Source organism: Lactuca sativa, chromosome 7 (assembly GCF_002870075.4).
Source record: "Lactuca sativa cultivar Salinas chromosome 7, Lsat_Salinas_v11, whole genome shotgun sequence".
NCBI classification, from domain to species: domain Eukaryota; kingdom Viridiplantae; phylum Streptophyta; class Magnoliopsida; order Asterales; family Asteraceae; genus Lactuca; species Lactuca sativa.
In genome coordinates this window covers 31,110,108-31,129,098 of record NC_056629.2, presented here as the reverse complement: position 1 = coordinate 31,129,098, position 18,991 = coordinate 31,110,108, and the positions used below count along the sequence as shown (strand labels likewise).

At 34.8% G+C, this 18,991-nt stretch overlaps 2 protein-coding genes across 3 annotated transcripts; both read left to right on the top strand.

Moving 5' to 3' along the window:
* Nucleotides 1-3,437: 3,437 nt before the first annotated feature.
* Nucleotides 3,438-4,145, top strand: LOC111884634 (wall-associated receptor kinase-like 17). Its single transcript, XM_023880935.2, has one exon. It carries the CDS (start codon nt 3,438-3,440, stop codon nt 4,011-4,013), a length of 576 nt encoding a protein of 191 aa, XP_023736703.1. The 3' UTR covers nt 4,014-4,145.
* Nucleotides 4,146-10,937: 6,792 nt separating this feature from the next.
* Nucleotides 10,938-13,324, top strand: LOC111884677 (bax inhibitor 1). Of its 2 annotated transcripts, none has more exons than XR_006185166.2 (3): nt 10,938-12,101; nt 12,214-12,340; nt 12,438-13,320. XR_006185166.2 is itself a non-coding variant. In XM_023880988.3 (3 exons), exons 1-3 carry the CDS (start codon nt 12,006-12,008, stop codon nt 12,480-12,482), a joined length of 297 nt encoding a protein of 98 aa, XP_023736756.1. In that variant the 5' UTR covers nt 10,938-12,005; the 3' UTR covers nt 12,483-13,324. The 2 variants fall into 2 exon arrangements, 1 of the variants encoding a protein (XP_023736756.1); XM_023880988.3 differs by having other exon boundaries at nt 12,185-12,340; nt 12,438-13,324.
* Nucleotides 13,325-18,991: the final 5,667 nt, after the last annotated feature.

The following is an 18,991-nucleotide window of genomic DNA, read 5'->3' as shown; positions in this document are numbered from 1 at the left end:
AAATCATGGGGATATGGTCATTAGGCTGTAAACTCCTCAAAGAGTTTACTCTTGAAGAGCAAACTCCATAATTAAGCCCTACACACCCTTAGATGCAACCCGGGTCACTCCAAAGACTTGAATTGAAGTGTTTTCGTGTCTAGAAGTGTTTACTCTTATCTAATTAGTGGTTCAAAGTCTAAGTAGATACAATTATATATCTCTTCATATTACATAGGAACCTCGCGCATTCTTAAGCCTCGAACTGACACATAACGTCCAAATCGACACGTTTCTTGACTAGTGAGTTCATACCCCTACGCCTTTTTCTGTGTTTTTCAATGTTTTCAGGGGGGAATACAAGCAAATTATAAATGTTTTCAAAACTTAAAACTGATGTAATTCAATAAATATCTGGCTAACTTTTAGATATCTTTACCCCTTATGTATTATGCTGAGCATAAGGGATGTTTTACTGAATATAACTAAGTAGATTTCAATTACAGTAAAGGAAACAATCAGACCAATCAAATTATTATGGGAATAATTTAGGATCTTTAGTTCTTGTTTTACGGACACAGATTTTTTGCAAAGTTAATAGATAAACTATGTCTGATTCAGTTTATCTCTGTTTAATTTAGAGTATTATGCCAGATAATTTCATTGTATTAAACTGTTTTTACTGTATTATGTTTCGAAACGATTAGTATGTTTGATAACGAATGAGGACACCGTGAATAATTTAATACTAGCTTGTGAGATTATCTTCATTAAACCCTTCGGGTCATCAGTAAATCCTCCCCGGAAGTGTAACCAGAGTCTCCTGGAGGGAGAGCGTGTAATTTTTGAATAGATCTATTCGGGACTGACAATCCCACACCTAAATTGCTAGCTACAGTTAGGCGGGCACGCCTGGGGTGACAAATTCTGGATATCGTTCGACACCTGAAGAACGTCAAGGAGGTCTCGTTGTCATATTAGCATGGTTACCCGACTCACAATACGTATTAATATAAGTTTATTCACGGATTTTTATATCTATCTTTGATCTATAGATTTTATATCTAGTACGGGATGGTATTCCCATGGTTTTCAATCTATAAATTTTATATCTAGTGCGGGATAGAATTCCCATGGTTTTCAATCTATAGTTTTACTGGATGGTATTCCCAGTGGTTTTGAATCTATATCTTCTCTTAATCTATAGTTTTACTGGATGGTATTCCCAGTGGTTTTGAATCTATATCTTCTCTTAATATATAGTTTTACTGGATGGTATTCCCAGTGGTTTTGAATCTATATCTTCTTTAATCTATAGTTTTATATATTAAAACTACCTACTGTTGTACTGGATAGTATTCCCAGTGGATCTTTCAATATATAGTTTTATTTATTAAACTATCTACTGTTGTACTTAACGGAAATTCATAACTTTAACTAAACTGTCTTTATAAGAAAATATGGGATTTTCTTGGATAACAACTTTTCAGAAAACAAAAGGAAACATAATCTTTTTACAAAAACAAACTGCTTATGAACTCACCAGCTTTATGCTGATTTTTAAACTGCTTCTATTCTCAGGTTCTCCTTAGACAGGTATCCCGCGTTCTTTTACAGAAGACGGAGCGTATGGAAGTCTCGTCATATTTTGATTAACTTATGTAACTACAAAACTTGTATTATTCTACTTTCAAACAAATGTAATGAATCTATGTCATGTAATATTTTGTGTTTACTATGCTTACTATGTACATTGGTTGCGATACTTCATGACGTCCTCCGCCCCGGAACGTTTCCGCCATCGGTTTCGGGGTGTGACATCATATTATTAAACAACATATTTTCTTTTTCATTCTCACAGAATAACACTGTCCACACGCCCACACAATAGATGTTCATCCACATTTGAACCTAGCTCTATCTCTCTCTCTCTCTCTCTCTCTCTCTCTATATATATATATATATATATATATATATATATATATATATATATATATATATATATATATATACATATTGTTTTATTGAATGAGAGAGGGTTACGGGAAATTCTATCAATAACACTTATCTTTATGTTAATTTAATTAAGTTTTCCAACAAATAATCCTTGCATTCCAAGCAATAAACACTGCTACAAAATAACACATTGAATACTATTTTTTCAATGTAACCGTACTTCTTATAAAATATCCTAAAGTATAGTTTCTTATTGCCAAAGGACATTCTAAATAAATATATTTCATAAATTAAATACAATAATTACACTTTTCTATAAAGATCTTGGAGGATTTAGAGGCACAATTACAAGTGGCTAGATCATCAATTGATCCATCTTACAGTGGTTAAGGGTTAAGGCTATTGTCCATCTTTATTGCATGATTTCATTTTCTTAATACATTGACTAGTTTGTATTAAATTTGATTTGAACTTTTGTGTTAACTTTGAATGGTTTGTATACATAAAGATTGTTACTTTTTGTATTGAGGAAACAAAACAAATTAAAGATGTTTAGGTGTTTGGATCAAACAACAACTTGAAAATATGCTTGTTTTTTTAGGGATGCGTTAGAGACCATGAGGGCAGAATAGGTATATTGGTGAAAATATGGTTTAGTTTTTTCTGCAGTCGTCTCTTTATCAATTTTCATTGAAAAAACTAACAAAAACCAGTTTTTAGTGCAATGGATACATCACAAGTTGTGAGGAAGAATGTAGTATTTTCTTGTTTTTCAATGGTGGTTTTTTGTTTTAAAATACACATACATACTATTCTATATGTAAATAAAGTCATGGTGATTATGAAAACAATATTCTATTTGATTTTGTACTGGTTGTTTTTTGTGAACAATACTCTATCTCTAATATGATACGGATTCTTATACAACCGTATTCTATTAAGAGTATTCTATTTGCCACTATGTAGTAGTGAAAATTAAGTTGTCTTTATTTCGTTCTTATTTTCCTAGTTCTGTCCCCTGTTGCTCGTTTTTTTTTGGGCATCATTCAAGGTTTTTTGCCTTACAGTTGTATAGGTGGACAAGTAAAAAGCTATTATTTTAATATAAGATTGGGTCTTATTGATAAACATGGTCTTAGTCTCTTCCATTGCACCTAAAGTAAAATTAACAACCAATGAATTATTATGATTATTTGTGAAAATGTGTAGTTTTTATATTTGCCTCCTTCCTTTCAGGTTTGATCATAAACTTGGGGTTACTTCTTTTCACGGTGATTGGTTATGCTTCATTCAAATTAGTGAAGAAAAGTAAAATCAAAAGAAAAAAAAAGAAGTGTTTTTAACGCAATGGAGGATTGCTCCTCCAACAACAAGAAAGAAATACCGGTATAGCTGGCCACAGAACCATTCTTTTCACGGAAGAGGAATTAGAGAAGGCCACAAACAATTTTAATATGGATAGAATTCTTAGTGAAGGGGCCCAAGGTATTGTATATAAAGTAATGTTAACCAATGGGAGGACTGTAGCCATCAAAAAGTCCCAAGTTGTTGATCTGCGCCATGTAAGAGAATTCATCAATGAGATGGCAATCCTTACACAAGTGAACCATAGAAATGTGGTTACACTACTTGGATGTTGCTTAGAGACGGAGGTCCCACTACTTGTCTTTGAGTTCATCTCAAATGGTAGTTTGACTGACCTCATTCATAATACAACAGCTGAACAGTTCCCATTTTCATTAAACCACTGTCTACAAATAGCTACAGAGGTTACTAGAGCAATATCTTATTTGCATGGAGCAACCTCCACCCCTATATATCATATGGATATGAAGTCAACCAACATACTTTTAGATGAAAACTATAGAGCCAAAGTAACGGATTTTGGAATTTTAAGGTTTCTGACAACCTATCAAACCCACTTGACTACCCAGGTGAATGGGACGGATGGTTACATGGATCCACACTACTACCAAACTGGCCGCTTCACAGAAAAAAGTGATGTGTATAGTTTTGCGGTGGTTTTATTGGAAATATTGACAAGAAAGAAGGCAGTTATGACTATACCTGATAGTTAATCTAGAAGTTTAGATACAGAATTTGTAAACCTACATATATTTGGAAAATATTGTGTTGTGCATTATATTCTTTGGAATGATTTGCCATCGTGGATTATCAATTTAGGCCCTGTAATTAAGGCATAAGTTTAGTCCTGTAAATGTGTATTTCCTCTTTTACCCTTGTATCTCTCTTATATATATATATATACTCATAATAAAGACACAGGAAGACACGCCAGGTTTTCTGTTTTTCAACCTTCTTCTCCAATCTTTCTTGTTCCCTGTTTCACTTTATATTGTTTGATGTTGTTCTACACAGTCTTTCATGGTATCATGGTATCAGAGCTGACCATGGACTCTGAATCTTCCATGACTACCGATTCTGGTTCATCCTCCATGATTAAATCATATTCTCTCCCAATTTTCTATAACCCTAACGCCATCATGGCTCATACTCATCTTACCAAAGATAATTATGTAAACTGGAGTACACTTTTCAAAACTCTTCTTCGTGCTCACCAGCTATTGTTTGTCATTGATCCTACCCCACCTCTTAAAATCCTTGCTGATGGCAAAAATAACCCAGATCATGAAACATGGCATAAGGCTACAGATTTGATCTGTTGTTGGATAAAAGGAACCGTCACCCCAGCAATTTAACCGTACTTGAACTCATGTGACACAGCCCCAACAGCGTGGAGTGTCTTGGCTAAACGATTTGGCTCCACATCAACAATCAAATTGAAAACCTACAAGATCGTCTTCACAATCTCAAGAAACCAACGGACCTCTCTGTGTCAGACTATCTTCTCCAAGCCAAAACCATATCCGACTCACTGACCGCTGTAGGAAAACCACTTGAAGACTCAGAACTCATTCAACGTATCCTTGGTCGTCTTGGTGCCGAATTCAAAGAATTTCTCACATCTACTGCTTCATCTCATGAAGACAATCCCTTAATCTTGAGGAATTGACAGAATTACTTCTTAAAGAAGAGATGTTACAACAAAAGTTTGCAATCCCAATTGAGCAATCCACAGCCCCCGATGCTACCTAAACCTCTCCCGCTCAACCTAACCCATCTTCACGTTCCAACAACAACAATGGAAATCGGGGTGGCCGAGGTCGTGGTAATAATAACACAAGTAGAGGTGGAAATCAAGGCAGAGGTAATTGGGGGAGTCAACAGTGGAGCAACAATTATAATCGTAATAACAGAGGTGGTCATGGCAATAGTCGTACACATTTAGAGGAGGAAACTCCAATGGTAGGGGAATTCTACCTATACCCTCTCATATGGGTCAGTTTTTTGACCTGAATACTACTTGCCAACTGTGTTACCAATATGGACATAATGCCAGAGTATGAACACAACGAAACAATGCAGTTTACTTCTCACATTTTGAACCATATGTCTTGGACTCGGGTGCAACAAACCACATGACATCAGACCCCACCAACCTAACTGAGTATTCGTCATATACAAGTAAAAATGCAGTGATTTTTGGTAATGGCACAAGTTTGCCTATTTCTCGAGTTGGTAAATTTTTTTTCATCATAAAAATTGATCTTTTCAACTGAACAATGATCCTGTTTATTCCTAAGTTGCAAAACCTCTATTATCCATTCGTCAATTCTCTAAGGATAATTGTTTCTTTGAACTTGACTCGTGTGGTTTTTGTGTTAAGGACATTCAGACGCGGGAGACTCTTCTTTCTGGCAATAGCAGTGGAGGTCTTTATCAAGTATCATTTAATCCAAAGAAATCTCATAGCCCAGTTGCTCTCTTACACGAACGGTCAACTCCTGATACTTGGCATGCTCGCTTAGGACATCCTTCTCCTAATATTCTTAGAGTTCTTCGCAGCAAGTTTAAGTTACCAATAAATGGCAAATTTTTAGAAAAACAGTGTTGCCATGTTTGTCCTATGGGAAAATCATCCAAATTAGCATTTGTTCCTAGAAAATTTAATGCTTTACATCCTCTTGACATGCTTCACCTTGATGTTTGGGACCTCCCCCGGTTTATTCTACGAATGTTCATCGTTTTTACGTATCTATAGTTGATGATCACGTTATGTGTGGCTTTTCCCATTATTTCATAAGTCTAATGTTACTAATGTCTTTTCTACCTTCAAAACTCAAATTGAAAATCAATTATCTCGGAAAATTGCAGCGGTGCATTCTGTTAAGGCGGTCCAAACTGATGGTGGTGGTGAATTCACTAGTCGTCATTTTACAGCTTTTTCTCCAAATATGGAATTAAACATCAACTCACGTATCCCTACTGTGACATCCCCAAAATCTCGGCCAGAAAAAACCGATTTTCATTTATGCTTTTAAAATAATTTCAGAGTAAATCCTTTTGATTTAAAAGAGTTGCGGAATTTGTTCCCAAAAACAAAACATGATAAAACAATGTTTACCAAATCATTTCATAAAAGAAATGTATTTTTTTTCATTATATAATCAAAACTCGGGGTGTCATGTTCCGATACAGACCAATAAGCATAAACGATAACATTACAAGTCATTCAACAAATATATACATATACAGATTTGTAAACAAAACAACTGATGGTTCATCCATCTCATGCCCTTGCGCCACTTCTTGTAATACAAATAAAACTGAGTGGGTCAGGCTTGGGAGCCTGGTGAGCATATAGGGTTTTCAACCCACAATAAATAATCATATTTAATTTTTACCAACCAACAATAACCCAATTACCCATTTCCGTTATTCTCACTTTAATGTCCCTAAGACAACTAACATAAGGGACCTAGTCTAAGAATATTTCATCGGGGCGACAACACATGCTTCGGGGGTACCTCAGCAATATAAGTCAAATAAGGCAACCATGAGGGGGATGGAGTACAACGAATGAACACCCAAGTTCATTAACACCTACAGGTGGCGAACCTGCTAATGTTTCCACAAGACTATCTAGAAAGTATGTAGTCGTCATCTAAACTCCGCTAGATGACTAGATCAAACAACAACGAGGCCTCTCATCTATTTATTACACACCAACTATCTACCCATGTTCTACCCAACATATTAGTAGATAAAAATATACATTTTATACATAGATAAAAACCTGTATAGCATGCTTTAATCAACACATATTTCACATAACAGATGAGGCACACACACACACATAACACATATCTCATAGAGAATAAATCATATCTATGAGTTAGAAGAAAGTGAATACACATTCACACATATAAACAACAATATACTTAATACACTCAAACCATACTTGTATTATTATCGTGTTTATGAAAGGTAGTATACACTCACACATATAACCACAAAATTATACACATAATACGTATTCCGTATAAAATACTTCATAATTATGCGTTAGAAGAAAATAACTACACACTCACTTGATCAGAAGATGATCAGACAGCACTACGGCTTGTAGAAGTAGTAATCCTCAGCAGATCTGGAAGATCTCTTCAAAAATTGAACTTCTCGCGGGCAGAGCTTCGGCTCGGAAACGGTACTTCTCGGGGTCTTCAGGATCTCGGGACTTTCTTCGGGACTCGGGAATATTACCGGGGCCTCGGGATGGCTTCGGGGGTAAAAATGCAGAGCTTCGGCACGAAATGGAGGAGAAATGAGCAATTATGCCCGGACCCCTCGCATCCTATTTATAGGAGGCTGGAACTTCCCAGTACGCGGGGTGTACGCTTGTACGCGGGGCGTACATGCCTCCGAAATCGTCACTGCATGCTTCATTCGAAGTGTCGACACTCTTCGCTGTACGCGGGGCATACTTCGGATGAATCCGATGATTCGTCCTTCGGATAATGCCGGATTTTCAATTAAAATTAAATACAAAATATTTAATAAACTTCGGAAATTCATATCTTCTTCATACGAACTCCGTTTTCGACGTTCTTTATATCCACGCGAAGGTGAGACTACGCTCTACAACTTTCGTTTAGACTCCGTCGGCTAATTTTAAATTTATTTTTAATAGGTCGGGACAGAAACTTTTGTTATAAATCCATAACTTCTTCGTTTGACGTCCGTTCTCGCCTAACTTTTTATCGTTTCGATACCAACAATTAGATCTTCGATTCTCATTTAGATTGCTTCGGCTAAAAACCACTCGATCTCAAATCGAGTAAAACAGGCTGCAAATCGCAAGCCGAAACTTCGATAAATCATAACTTCCTCATACGAAGTCAGATTTGGGCGTTCTATATATATTCGGAAACCTCGTTTCAACTACTACAACATTAACCAAAGATATCAAGTTTATTTTACACTTAAATTTTGATGCTTATTTTTATTCTTAATTAATCAAACCACATAATTAAGCAATTAAGCACAAAACACATAATACTCAAATAATACAATCTTATTATTTCAAAACGGGTTACAAAGGTTAACCTAGACCATTACATTGCTAAAAATGGCAAGCCCGGAAACACAGGTGTTACACCTACACACCACAACAAAACGGCGTCATAGAACGAAAACATAGACACATTGTTCAAATGGGTCTATATCTTATGGAAAAATCAACACACCTTTTAAGTTTTGGCTCGAAGCCTTTAATACTGATGTGTACCTGATAAACAGATTGCCCATGCGTCAACTCAATTATCTCTCTCCTTATCAAAAAATTCTGTTGCGTGACCCTGACTATCATTTCCTTAAAGTCTTTGGTTGTTCTTGTTTCCCGTACATTCAATCATACAACTCTCACAAGCTTATGCCAAAATCAGTTTAGTGTATTTTCCTTGGTTATGATAATTCACGTAAAGGTTATCGATGCTTGGATTTAAAGAATGGTCGAGTTTACATTTCTCGACATGTTGTTTTTGATGAGTTGGATTTTCCATTGAGAAATAATATTGCAGGTTCTTCACTCGGGCAATCACAACCAAAGAATGTTGACCACGTCATAAACCAAATTTCTAGGGAGGTCTATTTGCAGCCAAACATTACCATAAATCAAAGAGAGGTCCAAAGGTCAGGTGTTGGGCAGCCACCATGCACGCCCAACCCTCTGCCACCACCTACTCCTAAAACTCCTACCAGACCTATCAAGAATCGAACTCATCATTAACACCCTGTAATTAATTCAAATAACCAAGTACTTTTCTTTCCTGGTGATGTTACAGAATCTTCAATAGCCACCCCTGAGGCTTTTCCCTCTTCACCCCCACTCCTGGTGTTTCTTCACCTGCCAACCCTGTACTTTCAGAACCGACCACTCCATCCTCTGAAAGTCCAAATGATTTAAATCCAGTTCTCAAGGTTAAATCTTTAGCTGATATTTATCGATCAACAACACCACACTCACTCCCACATGGTTTGGTGGCAACTAAATCCGATGAATTATTTTATGAACCTCGGACTTTTAAACAAGCCTCCAAGTTACCTCATTGGCAATGTGCAATGCAAGAGGAAATTACATCCCTACACAAAAACAACACATGGCATCTGGTTCCACCTCAACAAGAAATGAATGTTGTTGGATGTAAATGGATATTTAAAGTCAAACGCAAATCAGATGGGTCTCTTGAACGGCACAAAGCTCGTTTGGTGGCACAAGGGTTCACCCATCAGGAAGGTCTTGATTATGCAGAGACATTCATTCCGATGGTTAAACCATCAACCATACGTACTATTCTTTCAATCGCTCATGCTCAAAGGTGGGATATCCAACAACTGGATGTCAGAAATGCTTTTCTTAATGGCATACTTCATGAAGACGTTTACATGAAACAGCCACCAGGTTTTGTTTCTAACTCCTTTCCTAATCATGTGTGCAAGCTAGATCGTGCACTCTATGGTCTCAAGCAAAGTCCTCGGGCATGGTTTCAACGTCTTCATGACTTTCTTTTACGTTTGGGCTTCTTTAACATTCAATCTGATTCATCTCTCTTCATCAGACACACTAAAGAGGCTACTACAGTTCTTCTAGTCTATGTCGATGACATAATTGTCACGGGATCATTTCCTTCGATGGTGGCTAGTGTGATTGATGCAATATGTGAGACTTTTGACAGTCGTCGTCTTGGTGACTTACACTATTTTCTTGGCATAGAAGCCACACGTAATGCTCATACTTTACATCTACGACAAACCAAATATGCTCTGGATCTTTTGGAAAGGTTCAACATGACTGGATGCAAGCCAGCCACCACTCCCAGTGCTCCTAATTCCCGACTTTCATTACATGATGGTGATCTTCTTTCAGATGCTACCAGTATCGTAGCATGGTTGGTGGATTACAATATCTTACACTAACCAGGCCAGACATCACATTTTCAGTCAATGAAGTATGCCAATTCATGCACCAACCTCGCACCTCTCATCTGCAGGCTACTAAAAACATCCTAAGGTTCATTAAAGGCACAATACAAGAGGGGTTATCTTTCTACCCTTCAAACACTTTTGACATCCGAGCTTACTCTGATTCTGATTGGGCAGGGGACCCTAATGATCGTAGGTCTACGACAGGTGCTTGCGTATATATTGGTCCAAATCTCGTCTCTTGGATTGCCAAGAAACAATCAACGGTTTCATGGTCCAGCAGTGAAGCTGAATATCATGCACTAGCAACTACTACTGCAGAACTTCGGTGGTTTTCCTACTTGTTTCATGAGCTGAATATTTTTCTTCATCCTCCCTCTCTCTTTTGTGACAATCTATCAACATTACATATGGCACGCAATCCAGTCTTCCATGCCTGCACCCACCATAAGATCGACTATCATTTCATACGGGAATTGGTTACTTGTGGTTTTTTATCTTTACACTACATTTCAACAGATGATCAGTTAGCGTATTTGTTCACAAAGGGTTTGCCTAAAGCCAGATTCAATTCCTTATCAGTCAAGTTGCGTCTTCCATACGGACGTCTTACTTGAGGGGGGGGGGGGGGGGGGGGGGGGGGGGGGGGGGGGGTAAACGTACATATATTTGGAAAATATAGTGTTGTGCATTATATTCTTTGGAATGATTTGCCATCGTCAATTATCAATTTAGGCCCTGTAATTAAGGCAAGTTTAGTCCTGTAAATGTGTATTTCCTTTTTTACCCTTGTATCTCTCTTATATATATACTCATAATAGAGACACAGGTAGACACGCTGGGTTTTCTGTTTTTCAACCTTCTTCTCCAATCTTTCTTCTTCCCTGTTCCAGTTTATATTGTTTGCTGTTGTTCTACACAGTCTTTCAGAATTTATGTTGGCCATGAATGAAGATCGCGCCATGGATATGTTCGATGCAGAAATTGTCAACGAGGGTTCTATAGATGAGTTAGAAGCCATATCAAAGTTGGCAAACCAATGCCTTGATTTTAGTATAAACAATAGACCAAGAATGGTAGAGGTTTTCAGTGAGTTAGAAGCCATTCAATTGTTACCTGTGGCTCGCTAGAGGAACAGGCGATTTTCTTCCTGGTGGTTTGATCAATTCAATGTTATGAAAGTTTATTTTTTTCCTTTTACGTTGTACTGCTTTGATGCTAATTTATGTTCTAGCTAGTTCTTGGTTTTTATTTTTTAACTTTGACTAATCGGTCCAACAAATAGCTTTTATATTTTATATAAATGAAAGAAGATATTTTGTCATTATCACGTTTTACTTCTTTTCAACAGAAAATATAGAAATAGTAGAAAATATATTTTCTAAATATCACTTTATAATTTTATTGGTCCAAAGATTCAAAAAGTTGCAACGTACTTCTATTTGTTCATGTGTTATAGCATTCTACTTTCAAGAAGTTGCTATCAAGTCATGGTAGTTTTAATAATACAGCCATACAAAACATTTAAAAGTAGTACATGATGTGCTTATTATTAATATAGTAAAAAAAAAAATACATTTTGTTGGTTTCTGCACACGTGTAGCATGCTTATGGTTGCATCTGAAATATATCTTATAAGATATATTGAATAATCTGAAAGGTAAGAAGTGAGGAAGTGCTCTTTTATCTTAGTGATGCTTTTATTTAATAATTAGGATGAAGGGGACATGGGGTTGAATCCTGAATGTGAAGATGTGGTGGAAGGTCAAGTGGGAGCGGAGGTGGGTAGTGATACTGATGGTGTAGCCCTCTTCCAAGTTGAGGTAAAAAGTTGATACCTGTTATATTTTTATTTTTTTTGTAGCTAAATCCCTTTAAATTGATTAGTGTTTAGTTTTCTTTTTAGATGTGTTTTGGGGTGTTAATGTTTGTTAGGTGCATGCTGCTTAACACCAAGCAGATTATCGAAAAGGCTGTTGATGGAGATAAGGATTATCTAAAACATGCTCTTTTGCTTTTTCTCAACTTTACTTCTGCTTCTGATCATTTTATTTTCATCATGGTGAGTTTTCGTTCCACTTTATTTGTTCATTTTCTTTGAGCTATTGTGTATTGGATTTAACATTTACATGGTGTTATTGTGTGTTTCGCTGTTGAAGGTTTTGGCACAAATGGCACTGAGGATGAGAAAGAGCATGGTGTAGTTTATGATCGGAAATTGAATTCCTGGGTTGAGTGTTCGACATGGCACAAGAAAGAGAAATGATTTTGAAGTTTTGCTGTCTAGTGGTTTAAGCCAGATAGAGATAATATGAAGGAGGATTAGAGGATCGACATAATGGAGGATAATGATGTTGCGGAGTCGATCAGTGTGGGAGAAACCACTATCAACAAAAAAAAAAAGGATAATATGGGCAATTATTCTTTTATTATTCATCTTTGGTTATCGATTATTTAATCATTTTTTTTTAATTTAAACAATAAATTAACCACATCGTATATCACCGGTTATTGATTTAAGATGTCCAGAATTAGTATATTCCAAAGAAAACTGATTTCAAATGTTTATTATGTAAATATGGAAACTAATACTTATGTTTCTATCTTGACATCACAGTTTCCGGTGGCAGAGCAAAAACAAAAGCTAGCATGTGTATTACTGTTAAATTCTTATACTAAGTAATATTATTTAAATAATCAGTATAAAATCATATATAAAATAATATTTTCCAAAAAAAAAAGATTTGAAAAGTGATTTTGAAATTTCACACCCATCTATAGATTCTTTTTACGACGCCATTGCTAATCTTTTTATTTATGAAAGCAAAAGGTTGTGTTTTAAGTTTTATTGTTAATCCCATTAGAGATGACACCAGTTTTATATTTGTTATAATTTTGACAAGTGCAATGCCATCACAACCACCTACAAATATTTCACTTGGCCCATACGATTGTGAGACTATCGCAGACTGCAAAAAATTTTGTTCAAATTGGCAAGGGTCTCTTCCGATATGAGTGAACCGTATTTGCGGCTGTATCGAACTATCAAGTAACGGAGTTGCCAAAAAACCACTTACACACTCACAGCTTTGTACAACTTATTAGATCGATAAATGATTAAATGGAGATTAATTTAATTTTTCATCTTTCATCCTTAACAAATGTTTTAGTAATTGGTTTTTTCTTTGATGCTAGCAAAATTATATTTTATCACAAAATAAAATTTGTTTATTATTTAACAACATACAAATATCAATGAGAACACACACACGCATATATATATATATATATATATATATATATATATATATATATATATATATATATATATATATATATATATATATATATATATATATATATATATATATATATATATATATATATATATATATATTTTAAAATTAGAATACTTTTAATACTCTAAATAGCTGCCATTCTGCCAATATGACTTGGTTGATGAATACACCCGCTCTTGTTCTTGCAAGAGATCAATTACTTGAGTTTGAATATAACAAAACAATTTCAGAATGTAACACTATTACAAGAGATCAGTTACTTGAATATGTTATAAATAACCTTAGAGATGTCGAAGATTAGTGATATTCAATTTTATTTTTTTTTATCAACGGATCGACAATACTTATTTATAGGTTTCAAACTAATTTGTTTGTATCTTGGGATGAGAAAATAGACATACGAAGTTCAAACAATCATTTAAAATATGTTTTGTTTTTGAATTATATAAAAAAACACTAAAAGAACCCTATCAAGGAGCTAAACACCAAGACAAAGTTTTACATCAGAACGTTTAGAATTAAGCTTTGAAGCCATAATTGAGCATTGAAGCCATAATTTCAAACATATGCGGAATCATGTAAAATAAGTTGCCATTATAGTAGTAATATTATGGAAACTGATAACGGATATCAAATTTGTTAAAACGGAATCCAACAACTTAGGCGTTACAACCTAGCATTAGGATAATTGTTTTAGAGGTAAGAAATCCGAACCACCTACGTATTTATAAATGTAATCACTACATTTTTATAAATGTAATTACATATGATTTATTTTATTTTATTTTTTTTATTCTATAATAGGCTAACAAAACACAAGGTTTTTGGAAGAATTTCATATATTTTTTTTATTAAATATCAAAATATCTTCGACCTAATTTCTAAATATTATATCTATCATTTATAAACTTTAAAATATCATATTTTTCAAGCCTAACTTTCAAAATATATATATATATATATATATATATATATATATATATATATATATATATATATATATATATATATATATATATATATATATATATATATAAAAGTTAAATGCTTGTAATATGTATATTTTAATAGTTCATTTTCTTTAAATTAATTTTATTTCTTTAATCTGAATAACATTTTTTTTTAATTTCTAATTATTGCAATTGCCAAAATGGTTGCAATTTGTCACACCCCAAAACCGATAACGGCGAAATACGTTTCGAGGTGGAGGACGTCATGCACAGTATCATCACAATTGCATAATAGTAAAAACAAGAAACATACAACCATTTCATTACATAGTGAGTTTAATTCCAAGTGTGTTCTGTAAAGTTTCAATAGACACCAAAAGTAATACAAAAATAAGAGGTGGATCTTGTATGCTCCATTTTCTCCAAAATGCTGCACCTGTACCTGTCTATCTTTGACCTGAGGATACAAGTTATTTTGAAAACGAGTATCAACATAAAGCTGGTGAGTTCATAGGAATTTAGTGTGAATTTGGTATAAAATGTATTAGAACATATAGTGTGAAAAACTGCACTTTACATTTATATGTAGTAGAAAACCCTAGAAAATCCTATATTTTCCAGAAAATACGTCGTAAGTGAAAAACTCTAAGTTGCATGTAAGTTGTATCATTGAAAACTGTTTGTTGTAAAAGTGTGGTACTAAATCTCCAGTTTGTAGTGTAGATAGAGGAAAAGTTATGCCTGTTGACAGTGATAGTGGTGCGAACTTCCATTAGTAATAGATACTTATTTACTTCAGGATATTAACTAAGACTTTAGTCTTAGTATTTTAGTGTGAATATAGTGTATTCCTTTTATGTGACCAATAGTGTGAGCAATAGAGGATCCCATGACCTTCCCGTTCATACATAGTGTAGTGAAGTAGTGCCATCCCTGGGCCTGCTCGGCTCGGACTGAAGTTAACAGTCGGGATATAATAGTGTCTGCCCCGTATAGATCTATACATGTAGCGTCGCCTTCCTTCCGGAAAGCTCTGGTCACAATATGTGGCGCGTAGAGTATCTTACATAGAGTTAGTGTGTTATCTTCCGAATTAGTGCTTTCTCTTGTAATATAGTGTAGTAGTCTTCTATGTAGTTCATAGTGTGTTCTCTTATTCGTGTATCGTTTTGTAATAGTATGAATTATAGTATGTATAGTAGTAGCGGTAACGAGTAGTAGTAACCTTAACTATACCTATTATAGTTAACTTAGTGTGTATGGTTCTTGGCAATTATGTAATATAGGCATCGAATGAGATGAAAATGCTCGTATCTAACACCAATATACATGATATATAACTAAGAAATCAACGACAGTCGGACGGATAACAAATACCCTAAGCCCACATCAAACAAGAACAGGAAATAAGGCGAACTATCGGTCCTAAGTCCTTCAAGTCTTACTTATATAAATATATTATTGTAGATACATTTTATAAGAAAAGTAATTAAATAAAAATCTTGACCAACGAAAGCATTTAGAAAATAGTTTATTTTTCCAAAGTAGTTTTGAAAGGGTAAAGTTCTTTTATAAAACATAGTGATAAATCACATGTGATTTGAACTACGAATAGTAAATCACCTGTGATTGATTTCCATAAAAATGTATATTTGACTTGTATCTGTTGGATAAATATCTAAGTCCATAACTATAATTGGTAAGACTTGACCCGACCCGGCATGGTCCATTTGGGTTGCTTGGCATCATGCACTTGGATAGACTAAATGAGAGAAATAAGACACTTATGGTTATTAATATATTATAAGTTCTAGTATATTAATAATATGAATAATAAGATTATTTAATTGGTATTGATCAAGAATTAATCTAGGATTAATTAAGTGCTCAAAAGAAGACTAATTAAATATATGGGTTAATTGTGCAAATCATCCGTACTTATATAGTGGGCTAATGCTCCATGGATTATCTAGTTGGGCTAAAACCCATATGATGTTCCATGGTGTTTTTGTACCCATGGATCATGGAAATGAAAGCCCATGTCAATTAGGGTTTACATGGTGTAACCCTAACAATATAAGCATCTTATTCTTGACCAAAATCGGCCACTAGAGAGTGAGAAAAGAAAGGGCTAGCCGATTTTCATGAGTGTAGAATTCTCTCAAGTTATTACAAGTGTATTTGGTGTTGTGTGAACCATTTGAGGTGTCACACTTGGGGCACTAGGCACTCAAGCTTCATGAAGACATTCTACATGAAAGAGGTATGTATTCTATCTTGTTATATTGATAGTTTTGTATGCTAGATTAGGATAATACCTTGGATGTTCATATTTGCATGTATAATAGAGAAAACATAGATCCAAGGTATTTAGGGTTGCATGTACACTTAGGAGTGTTAGAATGCTCATAACCCAACAGTGGTATCAGAGCCTAGGCTTGTTTTCTTGTTATACTTGCAAAAGTAGCTGAAAAAAACGAGTTTTGATGCTGTCTGCCCAGCAAACTCGCCGAGTCCATGAATGGACTCGCCGAGTACAAGGCAAAAAGCATCCAACTCGCCGAGTTGGTTCGTGCACTCGACGAGTTGGACCCCCAGACAGCATAAATTCGACTTTTTGGCTGGAATTGGACTAGGAACATTACCCTAAGATGTTTTTGGACTTATAAACTTGTTTTTGATGTGGTATGGTTCATGCTAATCCAATTTCAAAGATAATTGTCAATAGATTAATGTTTTGTATTAGTTTAAGGTTTAGACTAATTACATGAAAAAAGTTTGATTTGAATTATCTTGTTCTTATGAGTTGCTTAAATTAATAGAAAGTTGAGTGAAATAGTTGTTTTCAATCCAAATTAATCTAAGAGTTGATTCTAAAATGTGTTTTTGTAACTTGTCCTCAAGTTATATGGAAATTCACATTTAAGTTTCATAAAACTCATAATAGTTGGCAAAGGTTACAAAAAAAAAAAGAGTCTAGTACTAATTAAATGGTTTTATGACTCCATAATTTTTCCTCAAGTTATAGAGGACCAAGAGTCTCTTCATTAAATAAATAAATAAATAAAGTGTAACCTTAATTAATTCCATAAGTTATAAGATAAATAAAAGTTAATTCTTTTATTAGTTTAAAGTCTTCCATAACTTGTCCTCAAGTTATGGAACTTGAAGAGTTTTTGGATTAAAACTACTTTGAACACATAAGTTATGGAATTAATTAGTTTTGAATAGTTTCAAAACTTGCCCTCAAGTTTTGGAATTTGAAAAGTTTTCACTTATGAATACTTTAATTCCAAGTTAGCCCTTAGAATTTTAAAGAGTTAAAATTCAACCCTTATACTTTATAATATTATAAGTTAATAATATATATATATGTATAAGAGTAAAGTCAGTCTTACCGCTAGTACGCCTCATTCACGAAGCCGGTCTATAAGGTGGGTATAAGGTTGTTGCCTATAAAATGGCAACTTAATGGGTGTCCACTCTCACCCACCGCTTGCTTGACTGGTGGAGGGTCGTTAGCCGAACGGGTTTGACAGGACTATAATTCTCCCTTCATTAAAATTATTAATGATAAATACTAAGTAACTAAACTCTTAATAGTACCCAATCTTAGTTACTTAGGAAAATGTAAATAAGGCGCTAATCGATGAAATTACACTTTGCACTTTGTTTAAGTCGGTTAGTGGAGCGTGTGTGGTTAACCGGCACACTAACTCGTATTTAACAAGGTAGGTAAAGGGTAACTTAATGTTTATCATAGTATCGATGGAGCGTGTGTGGTTAACCGGCACATCGATTGAGGGGTAAACACTTAAGGGTACCAAGTAATTTGCATGGTTACTTCACACCTTGTTTTGTGATCCTCGGCATCCCAGTCACAAAACCTGAAGGGCACACTCGAGATTGAAACATGCCATTGAACAGTTCAATGAATCTCAAAGATCTAGGAGTTTCAAAACCAATTAAAACCTAATAATACATTTCGTTTATCTTGGTGGAAATTGGTGAATCGTCATTCACCTACCTTCAAATATTTTATATCTTGGATTACGGCATCCCTCTTCTAAGTTATAAAATAGTTTGTTGGGTCCTAGCCTTAATATTTCATATTGGGTGTCATATTAAGGACTTTAAATCAACTATCTTGAATATCTCCCAAAAACATGTCTGGTTTAGACATTTATGATCTTCCCAAATCTCTTGAAACAAGCTTTCCTAAATGAAGATGATGTCCCTTGGAAATCATACTTCATTCACCTCCTCCAATTATTCTCCCCAACCCCCAAGTTCTTGAAAAGTTTAAGGTCATTCAAGCCCAATTGGCAAGGCAAGGTCTAGGTGTGGTCACATCTTGGAGATGTAGTCACATATTGACAAGCCGGGAGAGTTGGGTGTCAAAGTCTTGAGAAAGTTAGTGGTTCAATCACTTTCTAAGTCACATAGTGAGTTCCTTTGGGACAC

Bases quoted from the DNA above. Each gene is read 5' to 3' on its own strand.
- LOC111884634 (XM_023880935.2), top strand. From the start codon at position 3,438: ATGTTAACCAATGGGAGGACTGTAGCCATCAAAAAGTCCCAAGTTGTT.
- LOC111884677 (XM_023880988.3), top strand. From the start codon at position 12,006: ATGGGGTTGAATCCTGAATGTGAAGATGTGGTGGAAGGTCAAGTGGGA. The intron at 12,102-12,184 runs GTAAAAAGTTGA...TTTTCTTTTTAG, and splicing joins TAGCCCTCTTCCAAGTTGAG to ATGTGTTTTGGGGTGTTAAT. The intron at 12,341-12,437 runs GTGAGTTTTCGT...TCGCTGTTGAAG, and splicing joins ATCATTTTATTTTCATCATG to GTTTTGGCACAAATGGCACT.